General features: G+C 38.4%; 1 protein-coding gene across 2 annotated transcripts in view; it reads right to left on the bottom strand.

Moving 5' to 3' along the window:
* TMEM164 (transmembrane protein 164) overlaps positions 1–19,085 on the bottom strand; it is a gene marked incomplete at its 5' end in the record, with an annotated part of 40,155 nt that overhangs the window by 19,682 nt on the left and 1,388 nt on the right. The window contains 2 exons of one of the 2 annotated variants that reach the window (XM_084294360.1): positions 2,811–2,877; positions 3,891–3,940. The exons of the other annotated variant lie outside the window; for it this stretch is intronic. Coding sequence (XP_084150486.1) covers positions 2,811–2,877; positions 3,891–3,940 — 117 coding nt within the window. The remainder of the gene's footprint in view (positions 1–2,810; positions 2,878–3,890; positions 3,941–19,085) is intronic. 2 annotated transcript variants of the gene reach the window in all.

Genomic DNA, 19,085 nt, shown 5'->3' with positions numbered 1-19,085 from the left:
CAGGACAATCTCAAGGTAAATAACAATTGCCAGTCACAGAGCAGAGCGTGTCTACCATGAGAGAATTTGGACCAAAGTAGCCACGCTATAAAACATCACCCAAATTACCTTGTGCCAGAAGAAACACTGAAAAGAGACCAGCCTAGCAAGCAGCTGTTAAGCCAAAAATATCCTAAGCTGTATTTATTCCAAGAATACTTGCTCTTGGGCATTATACTTTGGCTCCTTTATCCCTAATTAAGAAGACAATTTAAGTGGTCCATATTTTTCCTGTTTAATCTCCCTAATATAAACGGGATCGATTATAATAACAGATAAAATATAAGCAAATGATTAAATATTTCAACATTTAATCCTAAGAAGGTTATCAAGAAAAATAATTTTGTAATGCTAAAGTTTTAATTACAAACTAAGTAGTTTGAAATACAAAATAAGAACTGTTCTCCCAGTTATAAGGGAGAAAAAAAAAAGTATTTTACTCATTTTATGCCCCTTCAGCAGTTATTCGTTTTACTACCACATTGAGAAGGTACACAAGGCAGATATACATGTTGGGGAAGAGAGAAAGAGAGCTGGAAAATAATATGTAGTTACCAGATTAGGAAGGATGGCATAGAACTTGAATAAACTCTAGGGTTATTGTACTACTGAATTAACAGAAATCTGAAGAACATGATCCAGCTTTCTGTGTGTGTGTCTTATGCTGTGTGGAAGATCATTTCTAATACGTCAAAACCTACAGATGAATTATCCTCTCTCTAGTTACTAAACTGTATCTCAGGGCAAAGTTTTCTCATCTTAACAGAAGAAGTAAATTATATACAAGCCCACAATAAAACCGTCAGTTTTCAAGTCTCCTAGCTACAAGGGTGGCCAATCAGCACAGCTTATCATCCGTAAAATTCAATACGGATGCAGATTTCTTTATCTAATCCTGTCAAGATTTGCAAATGGACAACCACTAATGAGATTTTTAATGTAGCCTGAAGTCCCTAACAATTTTGTTAATATCATTAACTCATGTGCTATACAGAAACATATATATAAATATGAATATTTTACCCGGACACTGCAAATGTGTAAATAACGTTTTAAGACAGTTCCTGTACATTTAAGTCACAGGTATTTTAGCTGACAAAAATGCACACATTGCATGTATGTGTATGTATACACACATGTGCAAGCATAACAGCTCTTAAAAAAAAAACTTAGAAATACCCTAAGTCTGAGCCATATGAAATAACTTCTCTTACCGTTAAGTCTTGGTAGGTTTAAGAGTCTTACTAGGGATACTGGCAGACGTGAAAACTTGGATGGAAAAAAAAAAAAAAACCTGCTGTGTTTAATTTTGGAGGAGAGGTGGTGACAGACAACAACAATATTTGGAATTTTCCATGGCCTCCTCTGGACTCACTCCAACAGGTCCATGTCTTTTTTATGCTGGGGGCCCCAAGAGCTGAATGCAGTACTCCAGGTGGGGTCTCAGAAGAGTGGAGTAGAAGAGGAGAATTAGCTTTACCTGCCAGCTACGCTTCTGATGCAGCTCAGGGTATGAACAGCTTTCTGGTCTGCAAGCACACATTGCTAGGTCATATTCAGTTTTTCAGCCACCAAGTACTTCTCTGCAGAACTCTGCAGTACTTCTCCATCAGCTCATCACCCAGCCTGGATTTGTGCTTGGGATTGCCCCGGCCCAGGTGCAGGACCTTGAACCTGGCCTTGCCGAACTTCACAAGGTTCACACAAGCCCACCTCTCAGGCCTGCCCGGGTGCCTCTGGGTGGCATCCTTTCCCCCCAGCGTGTCAACCGCACCACACAGCTTGATGTCATTGGCAAACTTCCTGCGGGTGCACTAGATCCCACTGTTCATGTCACCAACAAAGATGTTAAACAGTGCTGGTCCCAATACTGACCGCTGAGGAACACCGCTCATCACTGGTCTCCACCTGGGTATTGAGCTGTTAACCTCAGCTCTTAGTGCAGCCATCCAGCCAAGTCCTTACCCACCGAGCACTCCATCCATCAAATCCACATCTCTCCAATGCAGAGACAAGGATGTCACGTGGGACAGTGTCAAATGCTTTGCAGGAGTCCAGGTCGATGGCATCAGTTGCTCTTCCACCAGCACTGTAACCCCATCATACGAGGCCAGAAAATTGGCCAGGCACAACTTGCCCTTAGCGAAGCCCTGCTGGCTGTCACCAATCACCTCTCTGTTTTCCATGTGCCTTACAAGAGCTTCTACGAGGATCTATTCCATGATCTTGCTGGGCACAGAGGTGAGACCGATGGCCTGTAGTTCCCCTAGTTCCCCACGTCTTCCCTTTTCCATTTTTTAAAATGGGGGTTATGTTTCCCCTTTTCCAGTTACTGGGAGCCTCACCAGATTACCTTGACATCAAGTAAGATGGATAGCAGCTTAGCAACTTCTTCCGCCAGTTCCCTCAGGACCCTTTGATGCACCTCATCAAGTCCCATGGCCTTGTGCACATGCCACATGCTATCCTATGAAGGCTATATCAAAGCCTTTAAGTTCTCCCTCTGTTTAAAGGCAAGAATGGAGTTGACAAAATAATTTTGCTACACCTAGAATATAGCAGTGTTGACTTTCCACATTGATTTATAAACACGATCACAAAAAAAAAAATCCAGAATTTATATTTTCCTATCATCATAGCAACCTGTACTAGGAATCTACAGCCTGGTAAAATGAACTATGAAAGGTGAAATGAATCAAAGATCAAATAACTTTACAAATAAAATAATTAAAAATAAATTAGAAAGGAGGAGAAAGGTACAATACACTCACCAGGCGTGTATTAACAACAGGAAACAGTAATGCCAAGAGGGCCCCATTCAGCATATGCATCTGCAACCTTAAAAAAAAGACGTGATATTATTTTCACGGGAAATGAAATATTTTCACATATTTTGTGTAGGATCTCTCCAATAAGAAGCAGCCAGAGATTTGGGAAAATTCCACTAAATTTGAATAAAACCACTGTTAAATGCAATAAGGACAAAACTTCTCTTTAAACACACATTTAAATACTTAACTAAATAAAATTGCTTTCTGTAATGACCTTTACCTTCCTAGAAGGCCTGGCTGCTAAAGGCAGTCTAAGCAAAGAATAGGGCAGGAAAGTAGTATTATACTACAATATTTAGTATAGCTTTCAGTCACCTCTCCCTGAACCACAGTTGCATCAAAAAGAACACAAAAATTGCATACATACTGGTTTTGTCACCTATTTAAAGTAAACTAACTAAAGAAAAAACTCTCCACAGCCACTGCCATAAAGTCTATAAAGAATTACAAAGTTGTTTGTAATTTAAAGGGGAAAAAAAATGTAGTGCAAACCCAAAACAGTTTTTCAAACATCATTTATATGTCAGGGTGTAAGAAAACAAAGAGGTTAACTCTGGAAAGCAACAGGTATTGTGGCCTTGCAAATGAATAGCAAATCCAGGATTTCCTGGACACCAGACGTATTTTGCATGCCCTCTGAGATGAAGAAATACTAACACAGTATCTCTGTATTTGGCCTACTCTCAGCCCAAAGAAGGAAGAGCAGAAAAAATTTGCAGCCACACGGTACCACTCCTGAAGCAATTTATGAGGCATGTCTCCAGATCATTTTTCTAGTCATTGCCTAGAGTAAGACAAGAAAGGGCAGACTGAAACCACCAGCGGCACAAAAGAACCAAGGGTATGTGGCTCAGCACTCACAGTTTAAGCTATGACCCTTTTCAGGGTGTCACTTTTCAAACCAACCAACATCTCTTTCCTACTGAATACATACCTTAATATTTTAATGGCTTATGCCATGATTAATTTCTAAAATACATTATGCAAGTAGACAGAAATACAGTAAGGAAGAGGCATTACCTGAAGAGAATCATTGCAACCCGACATGGAGGGCAGGCAAGAAGAAAAATCTGAAACAGTAAAATCAAATTTCAATTAATGGAATGATCTCTTTTAGACTCCATTTTCTATATCTTTGTGTCCTAGTTCTGGACGTTACAAATCATTTCTAACCAGAAGAACCATTCTACAGAAGAGCTGGGAAAGACTCAATATCATGAACAACGTAAAAGTTTATACATGTTTATGTAAATTCACATTGCCTACATGTAAAGGGTTATGTGATACAAGCAGCATGTAGGGTTCAGCTTCTACCAGTACCTAGGAAACAACATCAAATTCTAGCCTTTTTCATTAAAAAAAAAAGTTTTTCCAAGGCCTCCCACAACACAGATATTACCAGTCATATTCCTCCAACAGCTCCTATAGCTGTCAGTCACCACAGCGTCCTCACTGTGCTGAGGACTGAGCATTTACACACTGCCAGTACTCCCTTTGCTTCAGTGGTGCAGGACCCAGCTCTTGAAGACTGGATGCAAGATGGTTCTCTAAAAGCCTCTTAGCACTTCACAAAATAAGGCTACCACAGTGTCTGTTCTGTGGATAAGCTCAGTAGTCATCTGTAAATACGTCCGTTGCCTTACTCAATAGAGTATACTCAGAATACTGCAAAAATGTCACCACGTATGAGCTAGCCGTTTCCCAAGACCAAAAATAATGATACAACTGGAGCAGCTTATGTTTGTTTTCCTTTACAGAAAAGACCCATAAAGCCCTTGCACATACATGTATGACCCATCCAGCTTCTGGGAAAAGCACCTAACATTTATTAATTGTATTTCATTATTCTGTCATTGCGTATTTTTGCAACCGACTGTTTACTAACTAAAGTACTTTGAATTACGGACTATAAGGATTGGGATGGACATAGTAACCTAAAATATTTAACTACCATGGAAAAGTAAATGAGTCACAGTTACTTATTTTCAAGTCAACTCTACTGCAAGAAACACAGTTTTGAGGACTAACAAGGGCAAAAGAAACATTTACTATTTTTAAACATGCCAGTTCCTTGGTTATGGGGGAATCTTACAGAAAATATGTTTAATGGCAACAGAGAAAACTACAATGCTTATGTTAAAACTTTACAATCATGGAAGAGATCTTCAAATATTTCAGTTTTAGCAGATGAATATCAAGCACTTTCTCTATAAGTAAGTAAATAAATTCCCCTGATAAATAAACCTCACGGCCTGTTAAAAGAGACGCTTGACAAGAGGCACTTGTATTTGATTTTCAGAGAACTATATTATTGAGTAGATTTAAACATCTTAAAAAGTGTTTCCATGAGTTCAGCTCCCAGAGTAATTATTGCCCTGAAAACATCGAGTTCACAGCAGACAAAATCACGAGCTGTACCCCAAGTGTTCGCGTGCTTATCCCACAATCACATTACATTTCACTGCCATGCCGGAAATAAAATCCTTTGCCTTGCAGGAGGAAACAGCTACATTTATAAACCAAACAGCGTCACGTTAACTTAGTGGTGAAGCTGGGAAGAGTTCCCAGCCCCTGTTTTCATGCCAGCACTCGCAAGGTTTCACGCACGCTAGTCTGCTAGCCCCCCTCCCTGGCATGCTGCAGAGCTCCCGGGTAAACAAGGCAGCGAGTGCGTTAAAGCACACCGGGGGAGGCAGAGTAACCAAACGGCCAGTGTGGAAGAAACAAATTCAGCGTCCTTCCTCATTCTGGACAATGTGTTACCTTTCACGTTTTCATGTGTCATGTTACAAAAGTAAAGAAGGACAAAAGAATGAACTAGAAACCCAAAATGTACACAAGGAAGTATCTGGGGAAGGAAAAGCAAGCCATAAGGTACCCCTTGTGTTACATATTGAGTTCTGGGCACAGTTCTGATCCTCCCCTTTCTCTTTGACCTCTCTCACAACAGTGACCACAGGGTACAGACCAGCTTTCAGCAGATCATTTTAACACATGAAAGACCCTTCAATCTGTTAAAAAAAAAAAAAAAAAAAAAAAAAAAAAAAAAAAAAACAGGCACACACATATAGGCAGTGAGTAAGAGAAAGAGAGGGTGCAGAATCATGAGTGTCCTTGAGAAAAGTTCAGAGGAGAAGTCCTAGGTGGGGACAATGTTGTGAAACGGGACAAGAGTCTTCTTCACCAGCACATGACCAGACGACTCCCCAGTTTTTTCCTCAGGCAATACACTGTGAAGAAACTCATAACACTGGTAAGTCCATAAACAGAGGTTCACTTCGACCTTATGGAGCCAGGTGAAAGCAAAAGTCAGTACTCTTAAAGGCTCTGCAAGACCATAAATAACACTGTCCAACCCAATGGGAAATATTTCGAGCATGAAGTGCTGCACGGCCACTCTCCTGCAGAAGCCCAAACACAAAGGTCACACCACAACACATGCTGGACAAGCAGGGCTGTTATAATTTAGAGACTGTGATATACAGGGTTTGTCTGCTTAACTGTACCTTTACTGAGACAAGATCAGAAAGAAACTGAACTCCTGGTTGCTCACAGCTAACCCAGGGCTGGGTTGCAAATCAGTCTCTCCCACATTCCTTCCTTTGAACCATGCCCTAAGAAAGAAGACTGAGTACTAAATGCCTACAGGGCCAGAACAGACTGGAAAGCAGAAGGAAGAGGATGGCATTTTTCTCCCTGTAGCAATACTTTTTTAAAATGTTCTAAAGGAAACATGTATGTGACCTTGTCATTTGGTATTTCACATAGCTCACAAGAAATACCTTGAGTGCCATAAACTTCAGAGATCGCTGGTATCTTAAATCTAATGGAATCAGTCGTTAGTGTTACTGTAGCAGGTGTGGAAAAGCACTAGTTTGGAGGCAGTAAGAATGTAACTTTGCATGACTTTATTCTGAAAACTTCTTTAACCACAAACAGAATCATGTGAAAGAACACAGACCTGAACAATGTCTTGTTTCCAATTTTTGATCCGGGAAGATGTGACCTAGAACAAAATGGTTCTGCATTTGGTTATAGATAAACTGTTCCAGAAGAACAGAGCAAAGTCTATCAGGCCTCATTCCACTGCTAAGCGAGGTCAATAAAATGCTTCCTGCCATACCACGCCAACCCTCGCCATCCGTGCAAACCAGAGAGGTAAGAAGCAACCTTTACTGCTCACTTGGTACTGTGTGAGAGGGGACATTCTGTAAGGCTTCAACACTACTTGGAAATCTTCCTTCGCCACCTAACCCAAAAGGCTTATTTCAGAGTATCCCCTCCCTACCTTCCTATTTCCTGGCAGGACGAACAAGATAACAAGCAGTTATCACCAAGTATTACACCCGCCCTCCACAAATCCCTGTTAGGTTCCCTTCTTTTGTAACCACTGAAGGAAAGATTCAAGGGAAATGTTACTGTTGAAAAGGAACTTCATAGTTGGGGAAAAAGGAAAAAAAAAATTAGTTTTCTACAAATTCATTGTTACAATTTGCAATAAAACCTGCTCTTTGACATTGCAATAGTGTCTCTAGGTAAACATTAAACTTACACGCATGGAAAAAAGGCTAAGTACTGAGCAAAACAAGCTGATATTTTACAGCAAGTCACATTTTTGTTTTATTATTATTGATTTATTTTTTTTCCTAGTACTAAAATATGACAGCAAAAGGTACCCAAGTGTTACAAATGTGAAAAAAAAATCCAGTACTGAAAAAAAATCCCAAAATCCGCAACAGACAAATTTTATCAAACCACAAAACAAACAGAAAGCAGTAATATGACCTCCCCTTAATACAATCCAATTTCCTCATGTCCATGCACTATAGCAACCTCTAATATTGTTTTCCCTTCTTGCATTTCAAATGCTGCAATTATCAGATCCATTCTGAGATATTAGTTGATTTTGAGTTCATACAGACAGACAGTTCTTCAACCCACCTCTTTTACAGTTTGTGCATCTACACTACAGCAACGGTCAAGTTCATCCATATAAAGAATTGGAGAAAGGTAAAGAATGCAAACTGTCAAGAATATTTGTTTTCCTATTATTCTTTCAACATTATTGTTTGAAAATGACAAGCAAGGAGAGATTGTTGTTGTTGTATGGGTTTTTCTTTCTTTAACTCCAGCAATGCTTCTTAAGTATATTATGGATTTTTTTTCTTTTTTTTGGGTGGGGTAGGCCACAAGGTGAGTGGTTTCTCTTAAATCTGCTTTATTACAACCACACTATACTCAGATAACGTGAAGCTCAAACATACAAGTGTTCCCAATATATCTATTATATCTTATTGCTAATATATAATATCTATTAGTAGCTAAAATCTACTGGATTAAAATACTTGCTAGGATTTTGCCCAGCCAGTCATTACGAGCCATGGCATACCTAAAATACAGATCTTAAAAACCAGCTGATTAAATACCTAAAATGAAAGGCAATGGTACATGCTGGACTCATGCCTAGAGCTCTCAGTTACTGGCAAGGATGTATATATTTACGTTATGTTACAGGTTCCAAAAGCTTTGAGAGCATCACCATAAAATCATTTCTAACATCAACTGCAAATTTGCTCATCTGTCAATTTGTCTAATATTGCCCAGTTTCCTTGACATTGAAGCATGCTATGTTCCATCACTACTGTTTACTAACCAGCATTTCAGAAATCAAGACTAGTAAAAAGATCTATTCCCAAAAGGGATGTTTGAAAATGGGCACAACTGAAAGGTACAACAACAATACTGTATCTGAATCGAAGGAAAATACCTCATTAAATATCTAGACCTGAATTCTATTCATTAAGTGTTACTGCTCCACTCCATGTGCATTTTAAATAGGTAGACCTCACTGATTTCCCCCACCCTTATTACTTGGCTGGATCTCCAGTTCTCAGATTCTAAACATCCCAAATCTCCACAAAATATTGCACCTAAGAGCTCCCTCAGAAGTACATCAATGATGTTATTTTTGAGTTGGCACACTGAGGCAGAGAGCGCAGTCACAACTTGTCATGAAAAGCTTCTCTTCTACCAGCCTTAGTCCTACTGAGAGACAGGAACATGCATAACACAAAGATCGCCTTGTTTGATCAAAAATAAACTAAAAAGACAAAAGACAACAATTCAAAAGGTAGCAGTGGAAGAAAAGAACAAGCTACACAGCTAGTAACTGATGATAGGACGTGCAGAAGCTGCACAAAGCTGCACCAGGGAGGTTCAGACTGAATGTTAGGAAAAATTTCTTGGTCAAACACTGGACCTAGTTTCCTCTCAAGTTTCCTAGAGAGGTGTTTGATGCCCCAGGCCTGACAGTGTTCAAATGGCAGTCAGACAATGCCCTCAATAATGGGTTTTAATTTTGGTCAGCACTGAAGAAGTCAGACAGTTGGACTATTCTATTCCCTTCTAATTCTAACTATTCCAGATGAAGCATCACACTCAGTATCACCTGCAACAGACAGGAGTACTTACAGATGCCCAGGGTCTCTTTTTTTCTGGCAGAAGATAGCTGAGCGTTCTCCAAGTAAACCCCCTGCATCTCAAATAAGCAGCACAGATTTCATTTACCTTGAGTAACTGCAGCTTGTCCATCTCTGAGCCACCAGTTCAACTTAGCACCTGCTGCAGCAGCAGACTGGGAATGTATCTTTCTCTGCAAACGCTCTAATCAAGATCACTTAGGCCATAAACTGATCATTTTAGTATACTACTTCAAAATTAAAACTTCAGGAGGTGAAATATTAATTTCTAATTCTATAGGGCAACGTGAAAAATCCATGGAAGCTGGATCGATCCAAGTTCCAAAACAAATTTAGAGAAGAAAAAAAAAAGAGAGAGACAAGCTTTGGTTATTCTGCACTGAAATAAAACCATTTTTTCTGTGAAAAAAAAAATCTATTCCCCTTCCTAAAGGCAAGGAGCATTCAAGCAGCTGGATAAATTAAAAGATGTACAAGACTTTGCTAAGCAACTTGAAAATTCATTTTTGAAGTAAGTTCATAACAATCACCTTATCACTTAACAGAAACTAACGCTTGGTAACAACTCCAGCACACAGCTTTGATTCAGCATGTACATTTATTTTAAACATCGGCTGTTTGTGCATGAACTAGTAATTAAGCACAAAACAGCCATATAATTTAAAAGCCATGTCCTTGCCTTCTAAAAAGTAACTTTAAAAAAAAAAAAAATCCTAACTGTGAATTGACATGTTATTATTTTAGACTGACAAATGTTAAAAGAGAATGAAGATCAAAAGATGTTACATTCTTATTGCTAAATAGCAGCAACTTTAATTTATGGAATATTTCAGTATACAAAGCGCAGCTCTCTTACTGCAGCTGTCAGACAGGTTCAGGGAGTAGTTAATTTGTCCTGTAGAAATTTTAAATTGGCATCAAGAATACTCATGATTCAGTGCAGTATTATTTGCAGAGCATTAAGTAATACTACAGTGGAAGCAGCTCCTGTGGTCTATAAAACAGACTCTGAGAACAGAAGCAGCAGCCAGTCCCTCCTTCCTCCCAGCTCTACCCAGGGCTAACAGAAGTGTAGCAAATCAAACGATTTCCACCCTCTACTCTAGAACCTAATGTCTTCTAAAATAACACATGTTCATTTAGACGTCCTAGGTTAGTGTCCCCTTCCACAGGCTTAGCTTATTTACTGGCTGAACCTCTACCCACCTTCACTTTTACAGGCTTAGGTGAAAGATTTCTAGACTTCTCATATTTTAGGATTAATGATTAACGTAGGACTAGGCTTCCTGTGTGTGCAGCAGCATTAGTTATGGCATCTTATAAACTAGGATTTCAGAGAGAAGGTATCACTGAGCTTAATTCCCTTCCCTTTTCTCTGATCAACATCTGTACCATCCCTCCACTAGCAGTGGGTTGCTTCCTTCCCCATTCCCAGCTCAGTGCAGTCAGCAAAACCTACCAATCAAAAACTAATTTGAGGGGAAAAAGAATAAAAAAAGGATGGTTTAAAAAAAAAAAAAATAGCAGCGATTTCTCAAGAAAGCTTAACCTGTACTGAATTTAGATTAACTTGTATTTATCCTTGCCACTGACACTGTGAAAGCTTGCAAGTGTTCCCAGTAACATTTTACATACATTCATTTTTGTTACTTTTTCCCAAGCATGACATTTCATATCTCACTCTTTCATATCTCTTCATTTCTTACATTAAAAACCCTTTTAGAAGACGCCTGCCCTATTATGCTTCAAGTCCCCAGTGCCAGAAGGCCATCCTGCAAAAAACCCTGCTTATGTACAGTTGCATGCTGGTGGTTATCACAGCACTTTCAGATTGGGCATGTTCTAAGAGCAAATTGACTAATATTTCCTACCCCCTACACAGTACTATGCCACAGCAACTCCAAATTGAGACATCAAGGAAATAATCCTAAAAGATCAGAGAAGCTGAGGAGAGGAAGGGGGAAAAAAAAAAAAGCTGAACTAAGAAAATTGTAGAATTAGATAACTTAATCCATTCAGACATTAAAACTGAAGTCTTTCATTAACGGATCACATCAACAGCATCTCCTCCTTCACCTTTACTCTCCACCTCTCTCAAATAATGAAGATGTTCTCAATCTTTCTGTTCCTCTCTTCAAAAGAGAGTACCATCCCTCTATAGCACAAGAGTGGTTTAAAAGTACATTGCTCATGGTTAGCGGTGAAACAAAATCACGTTGTCATGAACATACACAACATCCCACAGGTGAAAGCTCTAGCACACAACATGAATGATATACTGAATGTTTCTGGCTTTGCTTTTTCAAAGTGCTGGCCGAATTGATTGCATCTTTGACTTCAACAGATGTTTCGGCCAAGACAGACAAAAACAGGCAAAGACTTGTGCAGAGCCTGACTGGTTATTAAATAATGGTTATTTTTGAGCTCAGCAGTTGCTTTATCAATGACTCTGCATGTATCTTACATTTGCATTGTTTTATTGATTTAACTATTAATAAAAAGAAGTATAGTAAAGATAGTTGAAGTTATTAAATGTTATTTGGACATTGTTTCCTCCTTAAAACAGGGTTACATCTTCATCATCTGTATAGATACATGTGTTCTGTCTAATACATCTTAAACCTGCTGCCCAACTTCAACTGAATTTGACAGATTAGGAGATTTATTTTTTTGATAACTAGCATCCCATCATCTTTGTGCAAACAGATGTCCAAGGCAGGGCACAGACATCTTGTAAGTGCCTCTCAAAACACATTACAGAATATATATTTATATGCTCATTTTAAAATATTTAAAAAAAAAAAAAAAAAAAAAAAAGAGGAGAATGGCTTCACACAGGAAAAAGGTTTCCATTCAAGACTGCAGTTAACCACAAAATAGATCTGCAGAAACCAGGTTAACTTAAAAATAAACTAATTTTTTGTTTAAAGTTATTTTAATAGGATTTGAGATTATAAATTTAAATTTCAATAAACTTAATAAGCAATATATGTCAAGATATTCATGGTAATAAAGCGTTTCTTAAACAACCTTCTTTTTTAGCACAAATTGGAAGATGACTGTGTAAGATGAATATATCTTTTACCTGGAGATCTCAGACCATAACAAATACATTTAATAATGCTACAAAAAATATATATAGTTACCAATGTTCAGAGTTACCACAGATATAAGGGATCAGTCCAGACTGAAATAAGCTGTGGTATGAAGCAAAAATTAGACAAAAACTTCAACTTGATACACAATATATTTTACACTGCATAGTTGCTACTATACCATATGGAAATGTTTTTTTTTTCTCTAGAATCACTCTCTAAATCTTTTAACTCTCTTTTAATGGTGATAGCAACCATATTTTAAAACACACCATTCATACCTGCCTTCACTGTCTGCCTACAAAGCTGAGTTTCAACGGTTCTCTGTCCTTTTATGGGACTAAACATAGTTGTAAGCCTTTGTTCAACCAAAGAAATTCAGTACAAAGAACCGAATAAGAAAAATGTTTTTCTCCCAGTATTCTGAGTTCACACTGCAGAACCCTATATGTGAATAAATATAAGCCATCTACAGTCCCATCAATACCTTCTAGTCAAAAATCCATAATTTGTTTTTCATATTGGTTCAGAGAAACCATTACCAACTTTATGTCTTCAATAAATCATTTTTCACATTTAATTTCCTGGACTTCAGAGGCATGCTCTAGAACTCCTATTGCATAAACAGGCTTTACTAGCGAGGAAGCCAATCAGGAGTGCTTTTACTTTATAGATGTCAGAGGCCTTCAAGTTTGAGGTTTGATTACAAGTTAAATTTCAGTAAGTTTCTATTCCTTGTAAATGTGGCAATTACCCAAGGATCCCGTTACATTTAACTAACCAGGTATTTGGAGATTATTTTTGATTGTGTACAATTAGTGGACTGTACTAAGTGCATATTCTAGAGTGAGATGCAATCTTTAAGAATATCGAGGTAGTAAATACCTAATAGCTTCATTATTCCAAAACATCATTTTCTCCAAAGAAACAGAAATAACTCACACAACCCATAAAAAGCTACAGTGTATGCCATCATATTCCTGATAACGTAGGCTGGCATTTCCCCAACTACTAAATATAAAAATAGAAACAATTAAATTCACTTGACACTATTGACTTGGCAATCTGAATAAACGTAAACCCCTGAATACATGTAAACCCTTCGCATATCTATCTTAAGCCCTGAGGAAGTGTCGTGAGAAACATGAGCCCCATCACACATCCAGCAGGCTTCAAATGCATGGCATGGAGCTTCCTGCCAGTGAACACTGGCACAGCTCAACTTGCTGTTAGCTGATGTACAATCACTGCAGGGAAGCCTACCATCTGCTACTAGAACTGTGAACACCTACAACAGTGCAAGGAAGACAAGGAAGCAGTGGGTTTTATTGGAATGGAAATAAGAAGATGAAAGTCTTCCCAATCCCTGGGATGCATACAGGGTCCTACGTGGTCATTCCCTGCCATGTGGTTTATTCTACATCTCCACTCAAGTTCCTATAGGCATCAGGCAGCTGTTCCTGAAGCATCACTTTAAGCTGTTAAGAAACGATTTACATGGCATGGTAAAAATAGGTAAATAGGTAAAAATCCACCCTAAAATATATTACAACTGACAGTGATATATTACAGCACTGGGCAGTACATTGAAACAGCTACTGATAGCTCCACTCTCCTAAATAAATAGCTGAATGTCATTTCTCTCCACAACATGTTGTTCAAATTACATAAGTTACATGCTGATTAATATTTGCATGAAATCTATGATGATCTCATCAAAACAACCCAAGATCCACTTACCTAATTATTCATCTAATGGCAATTATAAAAAGCTTAACTTTTCTCTTAGTCCAAATATTTACATGGAGGATTATTATTTTATCTAGACTTTCCAATCATGCAATCCCTACTTTTTAGAGAATCAAATTACTTCTTGTTAATTCCACACTTTTTGTATTCTTTTCTCCTATGATGACACAGGATAAAGGGGAAAATTACCGAAGCTTGCTTTCTGTCGTCAGACACAGGGGGAACTTCCAAATCCCACCAGGGTCAAAACAAAAGCTCGGCCTAGAGTTTTAAGAGCACTCGCCGGTACCATGCAGCACCGTGATCTGGACCACCTTGACTAAAGTAAGCATGTGCACATTTTCAGCCCAAGATAGAGCAGTTAATGGACAGAAATGAGACAGAGACAGAAACGTCCCAGTTAAAGTGGCTGAACTGTAATCTCTTCAAAGACAGCAAATCACAATTCACAGCCTTAAAACATTTGCTATTTATTTTACACTTACAAAATCACAAATAATATAGTCACTTTTAATTAAGAATCCTTGCCTTATTTTTCAATTCTCTTACTATACACTTGGATTTGCTAAAAATAAGCAAAGATGGTGAAACAACCTGTGTATATACAGTGTTAAAATTATCACAGAAAAGCTTTTCTTCAGCTCAATAAATTATGACATCAATTAAAAGCCCCTAAAAAAATGCCTTTGCTGTTCTACATCCTGCCCAGGAAAAGTAATCCAAGAAACAGTGAACAAAACTATTAAGAAATACATCTTCTCTTTAGAACACTGCTACCCTTTAAAAATTGAATAACTCATTAAACTTTTACTTGCAGACTGTTGCTTACGTTATCCAATACCAGTTTTGACATTACTTAGTGTCATTTCTACAAAAATACTCTGCGTTTCTGCAAGCAAAGATTCTTCATGCTCAACCCAAATAACAAGATATGAATGCCCCTTTAATTTCAATTCAAGGTTTTGAAGAGACTGAATACAGAAAACATACATAATCTAGCTGGATTCTTCCAAATATCACAAAGCATTTAGGAGCAGTGCATGCAAATTAAATCAACATTCACACTTGAAAAATTACATCTGACCACTAACCAGATTCTTTCCAAGAGGGAATAGGGGAGAGAGAGGGACAGGGAGAGAATTACTTGTACGTTGTATATTCCCAAATGATGCAGAATTCAGTCAAGCTATGTTTATTATGTAAGCTCTGAAAACAGCCCATTGTTTCAGAAAACACAGAAGCCTCTCTTGCAGAGGACAGCAAAGATCCAGGTCTCTAAGAAGCTAAAACTGGAAATAATAAACACAGGATTTAGTATTTACTGAATTACAGAAGCACTTAGCATTGATTTTAGTTACGCAAACATCAGATCAAGATCATCAGGTGAAACTGGGCTCCCCTTTATGTTAGGCTCTTCCTTCCCTTGCCTTCTTCTTTCCCATCACTACCCCTTTAGTCTGCTTCTTTTTTCCAGCAACATAGGCCTGCTTTCTACAAAAAACACTTTCTTTTCTCCACACAAGTGTCTGCTCTTAACTGCCCTGAGTGCAACAACTCAGTGTAGGACTGGAAGACAATTACAAAATTTACCAGCTGAGGATCTACCTCTAAGAAATTATTCTGTAGGATGAAAACCTGCAAACAATCTTACAGAAAGCACTTACTGAAGCAAAACCAACCTAAAACTCATTCTATAGGTTGGTATTTAACCAACCATACTGGAATAAGGCACTGGTGTATTTAAAGCAAGGAAGGTGACAATTTACAACATATTAGAAGGACTAGCTGTACCTATAATTTTAGGATAAACAATAACAATAATAATCATACATTCACTGAGGTTGGAACGGACCTCTTGAGATCACTTCGCCCTTCCACTATTATTCACAAATTCTGATTCAGTGATTATTCACAAATTCTGCACAAATTCTGTGCAGTTTTTCCTACATTTTATTTTTCAAATTTCTCTTTCACAATACAGACTAATTTTATCTCTGGGTCCTGGTTTATATTTGTCTACATTTAACCTTAGCTGCCTGTATCACCAGCTTGATGTCCCACGGGATATCAAGAGACACCTGTATTTATGCATTTCAGTCAAGTTGCACTGATTGTGAGCAACAGCTTGGAAAAAAAAAATTGTGCCAAATTACCAACAGGGGTACAAGAACACATCATGAAGAATGTGAAATTTTTGCTGGAAATTCTAACTGCCCCTTCACTGAACCTGAAATGAAGAACTGCTGCATGAACACAAGTGTTTGGATTGAAAAGCTAAAAAAATTACACTTCTAAATACTATGGAATAGATAAACAAACTGGTTTCAGAATACAGAATAATTGTTTTTGACATTTGTCCTGGTTTCAGCTAGGATGGAGTTAATTTCCTTCCCAGTAGCTGGTTTGGTGCTGTGTTTGGGATTTCGGATGCAAATAATGCTGATAAGGCACTGATGTTTTAGCTGTTACAGAGCAGTGCTTACACTAAGTCAAGGGCTTTTCAGCTCCTCATGCTGCCCTGCCACTGAAGGGCTGGGGGTGCACCAGGCGCTGTGAGGGGGCACGCCCAGAGCAACCAGCCCAGGGTGGCCACAGGGATGTCCCATGCCACGGGGTGTCGTGCTGAACATGTAGTGAACAAGTAATAGTCTCCTGTACAAAACAATTTAAAAGATCCATAATGTAGTAATTTGCTATTGGATGAGTCCCCCTCTTACACTGCAGAAAGATTTTCTTCACATCTTCAATTTCAACACAGTCCTCACGGGTCCTAAAATACTAAAAATGATTAATGTCTTGAAAATGCAACACCTGGTCTGCTAAACACATGCTGATTTTTTTCCTGCTGTGCAGGGGAAAATAAGTTAGCAACACTCCAGTGGACTTGAAAGAAAAAAAAAAAAAAAAGGAAAGATTCCCCTTTAGGATACCCTTTTATGCCAAGTTCACGGCAGTATCATTGGTCCAGTCATATATACTCACTTCTAAAACAAGAGCGTTTTCTGTGCTTATAGAGGTATTCAAATAATTTTCAGTAAGACTTTTCTTTATGCAAAGAAAGAACTTAGTATCACCTCCTTCATAGGCTTCCCCCTTTTTGCACTAACTAATATTGTACCGCAGAAAAACACCCACAACCCCATGGCATACCTGTCAAAGAAACCACAGAATTTTCCATTTCACCTTTGGTTGAATATATATATATATTTTTAATTGATTTATTTCTCAATAATGCTGTACTTCACTGGTGAAGAAACAACATTGCCCTTCCTCCTCCAAAAGCTAAGCAAGAAACCAAAACCAAGGCTGAAAATGAACAGCAGTGTTTCTAAGATTATTCAACTACGTGGCAGGACAGCAACAATTTCTCTGAACCTATTAACCACAAGAACTGCTTAGGCAGTTAAATATGTTCACTCAACCAGCACTTCATCCTCACGATGACACATCTAAACTAGTTCTTCCTGCTTATGAGAATGATCTGATTTGAACACAGGTTGGTGTGATAGGCAGAAACTAGACATCTGATCAAAACAGACTCGGAGTAGCCATTACAGTGTGCAGATCTGTCTGCTAAAATGCACCACCGGTATAATTCCCACTTTATTTTGTGATTTCATTTCAGGCTTAGGTCTTTCAAAAGCAGGACTTATGCTTTTATGCAGATAAAGTCTGAAGGACAATTTCCAGTTCCAAATATTTTTGGCTCAGAGCCCAGGGCCTTTGTTGCTCTGAGGTGCAATAGCCTCACATGAAGAAAAGGAAAACAGGAATTGAGTGAGAGGAGAGACCTTTACAAACTGCTACTGTTGGCTTCCCTTTGAAGGGATCCCAAATGTTAGGGCGTGCTTCACCTCTTCACCTCCTACCTTGTTCATCCTAATGTTTCAGCCCTGCAGCAGGATAACGTGCAAGCTACTGTAAGAACAGAAGTGAGGGATAAGTTACATTTTTCATGCATTTCACCTTGCCAACCAGGTGCCATCAGCAAGCTCAGGCCAGATGAACTCTTTCAAGATTCCACCAACTATACATTATTTTTCTGCCAATGGAGGTCTTCAACTATCTTTCCATCTAACCTGTTTTCTCTACTGAAAGCTGTTGGTTCTGCAACAATTTTCATTCTCCACATTAAGCCCAGGCCTATTTGTAACACAACAGAGAACGAAGAGGCATGACTTCTGAATTTCACTGACATACCCATCTTCTCAACTGCACAAAATACTGTAACACCATTTCTAATGAGTAATTACCACAAGATTATAGAAAAGGCTCCACAAGTGGTCTGAAAGAAATAAAGAATAATTGCCTATGCCTGACTATAGACATTGGGTCTCTTTCTTCCTGGGGGAGACCACTAATAAACAACCTAAACAATAGTACCTCCCAAATTTATGTCTAGACACTAGTATTTGCTGGATTTGCTGTTATAACAAGTACCATATTACTATCACAACACAACATTATAATACCACATCAAGGCAACCAAGCATTCAAATCATAAAGGTAACCTATCCTCACCTTCTTCACAGAGGATTAATAGGAAAAATGTCCAGTAAATAGTGTTAAAGAGCAATGGAATGAGGCCATAATGGTTTCTTTCATAATTATTTCTACAGCTCTTGCATACCTTCTGCTTTCCCCCTCCTTACCAATATTGACTAATTGATTTCACAGCAGTTGTTACCACTTTATGGAAAGCATTTCTACTGGTGTAAAATACCGACCTAACAGTGCATCACAGCTTAGGAATTTACATAACCTCCTAATTAAGATCTGGAACAGTAACTTAATTGTTGCAGATGTCCTGAAAAGTGCTGTAAAAGCCTCTTTTTTCCCCTCTTAAAACAACACCTATCTCCCTCAGACCTCTGGTACTAGCAGTTAGCCTT

Source organism: Netta rufina, assembly GCF_964035555.1.
Source record: "Netta rufina genome assembly, chromosome: 12".
Taxonomy (NCBI): domain Eukaryota; kingdom Metazoa; phylum Chordata; class Aves; order Anseriformes; family Anatidae; genus Netta; species Netta rufina.
Note: the sequence above shows the minus strand (reverse complement) of the source record. Positions and strands in the feature narration are given on the sequence as shown.